General features: G+C 44.8%; 1 protein-coding gene across 1 annotated transcript in view; it reads left to right on the forward strand.

Moving 5' to 3' along the window:
• The window catches only part of LOC137620832 (uncharacterized), a 36,919-nt gene extending 25,646 nt beyond the window's left edge, over positions 1–11,273 (forward strand). The window contains exons 4-5 of the mRNA XM_068351280.1: positions 9,942–10,051; positions 10,324–11,273. Coding sequence (XP_068207381.1) covers positions 9,942–10,051; positions 10,324–10,864 — 651 coding nt within the window. The 3' untranslated portion in view covers positions 10,865–11,273. The remainder of the gene's footprint in view (positions 1–9,941; positions 10,052–10,323) is intronic.
• Positions 11,274–11,817: the final 544 nt, after the last annotated feature.

Here is an 11,817-nt window from a genome sequence, read left to right on the forward strand (position 1 = left end):
GCCTAGTGTAAGTTCTGACGTTTAGGCGAACGAGGAGCAGCAGTTACAAGATCTGGACGAAGATCCTTAAAAAATCATCATGATTTAATTAAAGTCCATAGGAGGCTAAGCAGCTTAAGGCTCCTCTCCAAATGACAGAGTCCTCAAGGGAATATCAGTAGGAGGGAGAACAGCACTTTCTCATCTACAGGAACCTTGTCCGATAGAAGCTAGGTTATCTCAGTGAGTCTCTCACTGGTGCATTAGTAGCAGACCAGAAGCCAACGTCATGTAACTGCTTGACAGTCTGTGAACTGTCAACAACTGAACTGTCAACCACAACAGGTGCGTGAGGACATACAGCACTGGTGCATTAGTAGCAGACCAGAAGGCAACGTCATGTAACTGCTTGACAGTCTGTGAACTGTCAACAACTGAACTGTCAACCACAACAGGTGCGTGAGGACATACAGTGTTCACTCGAGACTGCTTTGACTGTCTATACTGAGCAGTCAAAACAACTCTAGAATGCGGAGGTTGACGCACCGCGTCAAAACAAAACAACTTAGACTGTTGTTGTACCTCGCGAACATCAACGGAAGGTTCCGTGCGTTACTAAACGTCAACATGCGGCTGGCAGGGTACACTGGAACGCATGGGTGGCGGGACTCTCTCAGCTGGAGTGCGGCAGAAGGTCGCCTCAGCGTCCACAGGACGCACAACCGTGTTGGTTGTAGGCTAGAGGTTGATGCAGTGTCAACCTTCTCCGCACGAAGGTCCCGCATCAATGACGTTAACTGAGACTGCATGGTCTGCAGCAAAGACCACTTAGGGTCTACAGGAGCAGGTGCGGCAACAGACGGTGTGACTGCCTGATGCGGTACTGCTTTGCCTCTCTTAGGAGGTGAGCAGTCGTCGGAAGACTGCAGCGAGTCCGAACTGACCCAGTGGCTACAACTGGGCCGTTGGACTTGCGCGGAAGGGACCGACTTGCGCTTAATAAGCTGCGAGACCTTGGTCCATGGTTTCTTACGAGAAACCTCTTCCGCAGACGAGAAATAAATGGGCTCTCTCGTCTTTGTGTGGGTGGGGCGATCTTGGGTAGATACGCCCGAAACCACGGAGGGAAACGTCTGTTCGTTGATCAAGGCCTGACGAACCCATAAGTCGTTCGACATTACTTCTCCCCTGGGCTTGGGAGCTTGCAAGAGGTCCCGGACTAGGTGAACGAAAGGCACGAACAGACGAACCTTCGGACGCAACACTGTAACACTTTGCGCATATCACTTTATCACTTCGATTTTCTGTTTTGCACTTATTTCACTGAAATCGAAACTTTTACTGATTTCTACCTGAAACACGCAATTCTACCCTTCATTAAAAGGTAGTAATTGCAAAATCAGTCGTATAATGCAGCTCATTAATACTAGCAAAAAACAGAAAACATAGATAAAGATAAAAAATTCAGTGGCTGGGAAAGAGACTAAACACTAGTTCAAGTAAACTACGTTTACAATCTCTCACCGCACATAGCCTGGGGACAAGAATAAAACCCTAGAAACGTTTTACCTTCTTCCCCGTACAGCGACTAGGGAGGAGAGTAACACGAGAACAACGTTACCCGCTTGAATGGAACGTTTTCTCTCCTCTCTCTCCCTCCGTCTCTATCTCTCTCTCTCTTTCTCTCTTGATTTCGCACCTAAGAGAAGAGCCCAATTATATAACGTCAAAAAAACATGTTATTTGACTAAAGGAAAAAACTGAAAGGTTTTCCAAATAAAAAGTTCCTTTAATTTAGAATTTAAAACATTTAAGCTAAGAAAGAATGAACGAAACGTCAGAATCGATTTACTCTTACTGCAAAGTGAAACCGTGATACACTCTCTCTCTATCGTAACGATAGAGCGCATGTTGAACGTCCTGAACGTCAACAACTGCGTAGTCTAAAAAACTAAACGTTAGTTCATCTTTGAAAACAGTACGAAGACTATCAAAGAAATTCTTTCATAAAACATTAAATTTAAAAAGTTTTAAATTCTTTAAAGGCTAAATACGATATAACGGGCTCAACGTTGATTAACTTCGGTTCCAAGTTAGGACCGCCTACTATCAGGAAAGGTCGCATATAAACAAAACATAAAAATTTATTTTTATATGTTTATAAAAAATGGAAAGTTAATCGAAGAGGCCTAATAAAGGCGGAGAGATATAAAATATATAGATCTATAACGTGTTAAGCAAAATTACTAAAAACCTAAACACACTTCCGTCTAAGAGAAGGGTCGGCCATTTAAAAGTGAGAGAGAGTCCATACTCTCTTTGTCACCATAATTAAATCTATCCAAAACGAGTTCAAGTTTTGAGATGAAGATAAAACACCTGCATAGCGAAAGCTCAAAACTAGAATAGTGTACTTCACCAAATAGTTGTGAAAACAAATCCAGTTAGTAACAGCGTATTAGTAGGTCTTGCCGGTAGCCCGACAGAGAGAAAATTGGTTCTTTGTTTACTTGGAGTACTAAGTACCTGCTCGACAGATGGCGCTGTTGATATACACCCCCACCTGCATAGCGATCGCTGGCGTATTTTGACCGTAGGTTTTTCTGTCGAGCAACAGAGTTGCAGCTTATATGATCACCGGCTAAGTTTAATATTGAAAGATTTCAGAGTGATAACTTTAGGAAGGATGATTGGCAGTTAAAAAGCAAACACTGTTGTAAGTACTATCTTTAGTGTTGGTAATGCAGTACTGTGGTACTTTATTCAGTGGGTGAAGTGTCATTATTTAGCAGGCGCATTCTTCTAGGATTGAGGTATCAGGACAGGTTCAATTGAGCCTGAATCTATTGGTTTCCCATATACACACTGTCACTGAATCTGTGCCTTGCACATTGATACACTAGCCCTAGAGTAGGGAAGACAATATTTCTTTGGTATATCATGTCAAATCCCATGTTCAAGCCTTTACAGGAAAGTTCTTGGGGACTACACTACATCTAACCACAAAATCACCTTCAACAGACAGCAAAAAATTACTAACAGATACAAAAATGTTATTTTCCTTAGTAAAATAAATTTTTGAATATACTTACCCGGTGATCATGTAGCTGCAGCTCTGCTGCCCGACAGAAAAAACCTACGGGCTGGATACGCCAGCGATCGCTATACAGGTGGGGGTGTACAACAACAGCGCCATCTGTCGAGTAGGTACTCCAGTACTTCTTGTCAACAAAGAACCAATTTTCTCCTCGGTCCACTGGGTCTCTATGGGGAGGAAGGGAGGGTCCTTTAATTCATGATCACCGGGTAAGTATATTCAAAAATTTATTTTAATAAGGAAAATAACATTTTTCAATATTAATCTTACCCGGTGATCATGTAGCTGATTCACACCCAGGGGGGTGGGTGGAGACCAGCATACATGTTAACATTAGAAGCTAAGTATCCCGTATTTCATTTTAGCAGTTATTCAAAATAACAAACATAAAATTAATAAGTACCTGGTAAGGAAGTCGACTTGAACCATTACTCTGCCTTTTTAAGTACGTCTTCCTTACTGAGCCTCGCGATCCTCTTAGGATGCTGAGCGACTCCTAGGTGCTGAAGTATGAAGGGCTGCAACCCATACTAAAGGACCTCATCACAACCTCTAATCTAGGCGCTTCTCAAGAAAGAATTTGACCACCCGCCAAATCAACCAGGATGCGAAAGGCTTCTTAGCCTTCCGTACAACCCAAAAACAACAATAAAAAGCATTTCAAGAGAAAGATTAAAAAAGGTTATGGGATTATGGGAATGTAGTGGTTGAGCCCTCACCTACTACTGCACTCGCTGCTACGAATGGTCCCAGGGTGTAGCAGTTCTCGTAAAGAGACTGGACATCTTTAAGGTAAAATGATGCGAACACTGACTTGCTTCTCCAATAGGTTGCATCCATTACATTCTGCAGAGATCTGTTTTGTTTGAAGGCCACTGAAGTAGCGACAGCTCTAACTTCATGTGTCCTTACCTTCAGCAAAGCATGGTCTTCCTCATTCAGATGAGAATGGGCTTCTCTAATCAAAAGTCTGATGTAATAAGAAACTGCGTTCTTCGACATCGGTAAAGCAGGTTTCTTAATAGAACACCATAAAGCTTCTGATTGTCCTCGTAATGGCTTCGTACGTCTTAAATAGTACTTAAGAGCTCTTACTGGGCATAGTACTCTCTCTTGTTCGTTTCCAACCAAACTGGACAGACTTGGAATCTCGAACGATTTGGGCCAAGGACGAGAAGGGAGTTCGTTTTTAGCTAAAAAAAACCAAGCTGTAAGGAACATGTAGCCGTTTCAGATGTAAATCCTATGTTCCTGCTGAAGGCGTGTATCTCACTGACTCTTTTAGCTGTTGCTAAGCAAACGAGGAAAAGAGTCTTCAAAGTGAGATCTTTAAAAGAGGCTGATTGAAGCGGTTCGAACCTTGCTGACATCAGGAACCTTAAAACCACGTCTAAGTTCCAACCTGGTGTGGCTAACCGACGCTCCTTTGAGGTCTCAAAAGACTTAAGGAGGTCCTGTAGATCTTTGTTGTTGGAAAGATCTAAGCCTCTGTGGCGGAAGACTGCTGCCAACATGCTTCTGTAACCTTTGATCGTAGGAGCTGATAGGGATCTTACCTTCCTTAGGTGTAAAAGGAAGTCAGCTATCTGCGTTACAGAGGTACTGGTTGAGGATACTGAATTCGCCTTGCACCAGCTTCGGAAGACTTCCCATTTTGACTGGTAGACCTTGAGAGTGGATGTCCTCCTTGCTCTGGCAATCACTCTGGCTGCCTCCTTCGAAAAGCCTCTAGCTCTTGAGAGTCTTTCGATAGTCTGAAGGCAGTCAGACGAAGAGCGTGGAGGCTTGGGTGTACCTTCTTTACGTGCGGCTGACGCAGAAGGTCCACTCTTAGAGGAAGAGTCCTGGGAACGTCTACTAGCCATTGCAGTACCTCGGTGAACCATTCTCTCGCGGGCCAGAGGGGAGCAACCAACGTCAACCTTGCCCCTTCGTGAGAGGCGAACTTCTGCAGTACCTTGTTGACAATCTTGAACGGGGGGAACGCATAAAGGTCTAGATGGGACCAATCCAGAAGAAAGGCATCTACGTGAACTGCTGCTGGGTCCGGAATCGGTGAGCAATAATTTGGGAGCCTCTTGGTCATCGAGGTAGCGAACAGATCTATGGTGGGCTGACCCCACAGGGTCCATAGTCTGTTGCAAACATTCTTGTGAAGGGTCCATTCTGTAGGGATGATCTGACCCTTCCGGCTGAGGCGGTCTGCCATGACATTCATGTCGCCTTGAATGAACCTCGTTACAAGCGATATCTTTCGATCTCTTGACCAGGTGAGGAGGTCCCTTGCGATCTCGAACAACGTCATCGAATGAGTCCCTCCTTGCTTGGAGATGTACGCCAAGGCTGTAGTGTTGTCGGAGTTCACCTCCACCACCTTGCCTAGAAGGAGGGACTTGAAGCTTCTCAAGGCCAGATGAACTGCCAGTAGCTCCTTGCAGTTGATGTGTAGTGCTCTTTGATCCGGATTCCACGTGCCCGAGCATTCCCGACCGTCCAGTGTCGCACCCCAGCCCGTGTCCGATGCGTCCGAGAAGAGAAGGTGGTCGGGGGTCTGAACAGCCAGTGGTAGACCTTCCCTGAGAAGAATGTTGTTCTTCCACCAAGTCAGTGCAGACTTCATCTTCTTGGATATAGGAACTGAGACCGCTTCTAGCGTCATGTCCTTTCTCCAGTGAGCAGCTAGGTGATACTGAAGGGGTCGGAGGTGGAGTCTCCCTAACGCGATGAACTGGTCCAGCGATGAAAGCGTCCCTATTAGACTCATCCACTGTCTGACTGAACATCGGTTCCTTTTCAGCATGCTCTGGATGCATTCTTGGGCTTGACTGATTCTGGGGGCCGACGGAAAAGCCCAAAAAGCTTGACTCTGAATCTCCATACCTAGATAGACTATAGTTTGGGATGGGACGAGTTGGGACTTTTCTATATTGACCAGGAGACCCAATTCCTTGGTCAGATCCATAGTCCATTTGAGATTCTCCAGACAGCGACGACTTGACGCAGCTCTTAAAAGCCAGTCGTCCAAATAGAGGGAGGCTCTGATGTCTGCTAATGCAGGAATTTGGCAATATTCCTCATCAGTTTGGTAAACACTAGAGGTGCCGTGCTTAGGCCAAAGCACAGGGCTTGGAACTGGTAAACCACCTTCCCAAAGACGAACCTTAGGAAAGGTTGGGAATCTGGGTGGATGGGGACGTGAAAGTACGCGTCCTTTAGGTCTAACGAGACCATCCAGTCTTCCTTCCTGACCGATGCTAGCACCGACTTCGTCGTCTCCATGGTGAACGTCTGCTTGGTGACAAAGACATTTAGAGCACTGACGTCCAGCACCGGTCTCCACCCTCCTGTCTTCTTCGCTACTAAGAAGAGACGGTTGTAGAAGCCCGGGGATTGATGGTCCCGGACTATGACTACCGCTCCCTTTTGTAGCAAGAGAGACACCTCTTGCTGTAAAGCTAGCCTCTTGTCCTCCTCTCTGTACCTGGGAGAGAGGTCGATGGGAGTTGTTGCTAGAGGGGGCTTGCGCAAGAATGGAATCCTGTACCCCTCTCTGAGTAACTTCACAGACTGTGCGTCTGCACCCCTGTTCTCCCAGGCCTGCCAGTAGTTCTTGAGCCTGGCTCCCACTGCTGTCTGGAGAAGATGGCAGTCAGACTCTGCCTTTTGAGGACTTGGAACCCTTCTTCTTTTTGCCACGTTGACTATCGGCACGGGTACCTCCTCTGCTGGAGGTTCTGCCACGAAAGGGCGGAATGAACCTAGACGCTGGTGTCCATCCTAGGTCTAGGCACGGAAGGTAAAGCTGTGACTTTACGTGCGGATGACGCCACCAGGTCATGGGTGTCTTTCTGGATCAACGAGGCGGCAATCCCCTTGATCAGCTCTTCAGGAAAGAGACACTTGGATAGCGGAGCAAACATCAGCTCTGACTTCTGACATGGTGTGACCCCCGCCGACAAGAATGAGCAAAGGTGATCTCGCTTCTTAAGAACTCCAGACACGAAAGAAGCCGCAAGCTCGCCAGACCCATCCCGAATGGCTTTGTCCATGCAGGACATGATGAGCATGGCAGAGTCCTTATCCGAAGGGGAGGTCTTTCTGCTCAACGCTCCCAAACACCAGTCCAGGAAGTTGAAGATCTCAAACGCACGGAAAACTCCCTTCAAAAGATGGTCCATGTCCGAAAAGGTCCAGAAAATCTTGGAGCGTCTCATAGCCAGTCTGCGGGGAGAGTCTACCAGACTTGAAAAGTCGCCCTGGGCAGAGGCAGGAACTCCCAAAACGAGAACTTCTCCCGTGGCATACCAGACGCTAGATTTGGAAGCAAGCTTGGTCGGGGGAAAGATGAAGGATGTCTTCCCAAGTTGCTTCTTGGCCTGCAACCACTCTCCCAGTTCCCTTAAAGCTCTCTTGGATGAGCGAGCGAGTACGAGCTTCGTAAAGGCAGGAGCTGCTGACTGCATGCCTAAAGCGAACTCAGAGGGAGGTGAGCGTGGAGCTGCAGACACAAACTGGTCCGGATACAACTCCTTAAACAGGGCAAGGACTTTCCTAAAGTCTAAGGAGGGAGGCGTAGTCTTGGGTTCATCTATGTCGGAGTGTTGATCGTCCAAATGCGCAGCTTCGTCGTCATCAGAGATTCCTTCATCCGAATGCTGAGGAGGAAGCGGCAAAGGAGGAGAAGAAAGCTGAACGGCTGAATCCGGTAGCACGGGTGCATGCGTAGCTGCACTGGATCCAACATCATGCCGCTGCTGGTCAGTCTGAGAGCTGGCAACAACAAAAGTGGGAGTGGTGGTGCGTGGTGGGGACTGCCGTGGGTTGCGGAGACTGCCGCATTGCGTCAAAACACGGCAGCTTGACTGCACCTTCCCACTGCTGATGCGGTAGCTCACGCATGTCAACGGAGGGTGCCGCACGTCGGCTAACGTCAACATGCGTCTGGCAGGGTCGACTGCGCATCGGTGGTGGAGCTCTCACAGCCGGAGTGTGGGAGCAGGCAGCCGCAGTGTCAGCTGAGCGCACAACCGTGGCAGGTTGTAGGTTAACGGGTGCAGCGTCAACCTTCTCAGCACGATACTCCTGCATGAAGGAAGCTAGCTGAGTCTGCATAGACTGCAGCAAAGACCACTTAGGGTCTACAGCGGTTGGTGCGGCAACAGACGGAGTGATTGCCTGCTGCGGAACCACTCTACCTCTCTTGGGAGGTGTGCAGTCTTCGGAAGACTGCGGCGAGTCCGAACTGACCCAGTGGCTACACCTGGGCCGTTGGACTCGCTCGGAAGGGACCTTGCGCTTGAGAGGTCGTGAGACCTTGGTCCAGCGTTTCTGACGAGAAACTTCTTCCGCAGACGAGGAATGAATGGGCTCACTCGTCTGTTTGTGGGTGGGACGATCTCTGCAAGATACGTCCTCAACCACTGAGGGTACATCTGTACGCTGATCAAGGCCTGTCGAACCCTTTGGTCCTTCGACATTGCTTCTCCCCTGGGCTTGGGAGCTTGCAAGAGGTCCCGGACTGGGAGGACGACTGGCACGAACAGATGCACCCTCATGCGTAACACTGACACTTTTCACTGCACTTGCACTCACTACACTTCCCACTGCACTTTTCTCCTTCAACTCTTTGACGTCGGCCACGAGTTGATTGCGGTCATTCGCTAATGACTCAACTCTGTCACCAAGAGCCTGAATGGCACGCATCATATCCGCCATCGAGGGTTGATGAGAGCTAGTAGAAGGGTCGGGTGTAACCACTAAAGGGGAAGGAATAGGTTGAGGGGCATGGGGAGAGGAAAAATCAAAAGAGCGAGACGAACTCCTCCTGATCCTATCCTTCTCTAGCCTACGTGCATTCTTAAGGAATTCTTGAAAATCGAATTCCGAAAGCCCAGCGCATTCCTCACATCGATCTTCCAATTGACAGGCTTTACCCCTACAACTGGAACAAACGGTGTGAGGATCTATAGAGGCCTTCGGAAGACGCCTAGAACAGTCCCTAGCGCTACACTGCCTGTACTTGGGGACTTGAGTAGGGTCAGACATCTTGAATTAGTCAAAGGGGGAAATCCAAAATCTATCCAAGCCGTCAACAAATAATCCAAAATCTAATCAATGAAAGTGATAAAGTATTGATGATAACTTCTGTACAGCGAAAGCTAATAACTAGAGAGAATACATCACCAAAAAGCGTGAAAATCAACTCCAGAAACAACAGCGTATCAAGTAGGTCTTGCCGGTGGCACGACAGAGAGAAAATTGGTTCTTTGTTGACAAGAAGTACTGGAGTACCTACTCGACAGATGGCGCTGTTGTTGTACACCCCCACCTGTATAGCGATCGCTGGCGTATCCCGCCCGTAGGTTTTTTCTGTCGGGCAGCAGAGCTGCAGCTACATGATCACCGGGTAAGATTAATATTGAAAAAAATGTTTTCATTGGAGAAATAAAGAGGTATAGTTACTGTATTCACAAAATGGCAAGTGCTAATTTTGACACCAGTGATCCAGATGACATAAGCTGGAAGCAGATAACTGCCACAGATAATGTGCAAATTTTTTTTTTTCTTTTACTTATAATGGTGAAAGAGGTAAAACAAAGGAAATGATTAATTAATGGAATAGCAACCAGTACTGAGCAGTCCTACAAAGAAGGACAATGGAGAAATTCTATATGATGGTTAACAGTGGAGTGGACACAAAATGTAAGTCTGATATTCGATGGGTATCTAAGGTTCTAGTAAGGGTATGCCGGAGGACATTCAAACGACCATAAATGTAGCCACAAAGTGACAGGATATGACACACTGACAAAACAATCATAACAGAATTACCTTAATATTGAAGTAAGCTCCTCTTTTTTTTCAGTTTATGGTATCAAGGAATGCCGGCGCCTTCTTTCTGACAACCTTCTTACCGTCTATGATTCTTGGCATAATAGGCTGCTTTACTCACACTTTTGATGAGAAGGATTTCAGGTTAGAATTTACTGCAATTAAAATGCAAACATTTAGTCAAAGTTTCCAATAGTTGTTTCTATGGAAGGATGTGTATTTATGTTATTAGAATATATTTTACTTAGCAGTTTGTTATAGAGCATAATTTTTTATTGTATAGGTCAAATGACCATAAATAAGCTGGACAATCCACACTTTTGAACAGTGATATTCTAATTTAACATAAGATAAATAAACTAACAACATGGATTTTATTCCTTTGACACTAATATAAAAATTTTTCTTTTTATCAGTGACCGGATCATGGTGACACTAACTTGCCTCATTGTGATAGCTTCGCTGTTTTCAACAACCACCTCCGTAACTCCAAATTCAGCAACCCCAAAATTAGTGGACATATTTTTTTTCTTCTACATTGCACGTCTGTTCATGATCTTTATCATTCACTCCATTCAAGGGATAATGTACAAAAAGAGAAAAATGGTTAAAGATGGCTTCCAAAAGAATCATGAATACGATAACCCAAGACTGGAGTTTGAGAAGAAATGGCCCATTTCATATGCCAAGAAAAAAAATCTAGAAAAATCTCTGAATAGAGAGGTCAAATTGCCTCTTCGTGGTGCTTGGGAAGATGACGTAGAAGTGGAACTTAGAACTGACAGATCTCTGAAGGTGCCAGCCATGAACATTGACAAATTAGGTTTAGTCCTCGGCGCAACAATAGACGGTATTTTTCTGCTTTATTTTTCTGCCATCATAATCTGTGAGCGTTACAATCTGTTTAGTCGGTTCACATCAGATTCTGAAACCTGTCCACTGACAAGTGTATATTAATACGGGTAGATACAAATTTCATTTAATCTATTTGCAAAGGTAGTTTTCTGCAAATTTCTCATTGATTAGATAAATTAATATATATTGAATATAAATATAGTCAAACTATATCCACTATTTACCAATTCTGGTGAAATAAAAATTCAAGAAAAATCTATAATTTTTTGCATAAACATAAAGTGATGAAAATATAGGAGTGTTGATCAAATTGTGGTCACTTGTAACAAAACTGAACCATTTGTTTATTTTAATATCAAATGAAATATAATACCATTCTTATATCTAAAAGTTCAGGTTATTCTATATAACTCAAGGTAAATGATACTGAACAATGAAAATGTCTACACAAGAGTCTGAAGTGCTTTTTAAACAAGTGAAAAACTCATTGAGAAAGCTCACTCACATAATATTAGATCCTACTAAGAAACCTTTCACTGTTGTTTAATAAACCCTGACAATTGATATATTGTATACTCTAACATTGTGTTATAAATGAAATTGTACAAGAGGAAGTGGAAAAAATTCAAATAATAAAGCATAAATTAAATACCAAAGATAACTTTTAATATATTGAAAGGATTCTCCAGAAGAATGAAAACAAGAGCATAATCAATGAATATGACAAATTGGGAAGTACAGTACAATAACTTGTATTTTTTCTAACAATACAAACCTAAGTCCTTTACTATGTACAGTATATATGTTTCAGTGCAAGTTGGATTTAGCCATACAAATTTCACGCGAGGTGTCAACAACTCTCCGCTAATTACTAGGGGGTAGACCAACCTCCCCGCTCACAAACTCACCCAGTGAGATCCCTCACTTTTAATTGCAGACAGGATTTCCAGAGGGGCAGGTGATGGTGAGACAAGTATGTGCAAAGAAATGACAAATTTGGAAGTCATTTGTATTTTTCCTATTGATACAACCCTGTAACTATTTAACAGGGATTA

Source organism: Palaemon carinicauda, chromosome 27 (assembly GCF_036898095.1).
Source record: "Palaemon carinicauda isolate YSFRI2023 chromosome 27, ASM3689809v2, whole genome shotgun sequence".
NCBI classification, from domain to species: domain Eukaryota; kingdom Metazoa; phylum Arthropoda; class Malacostraca; order Decapoda; family Palaemonidae; genus Palaemon; species Palaemon carinicauda.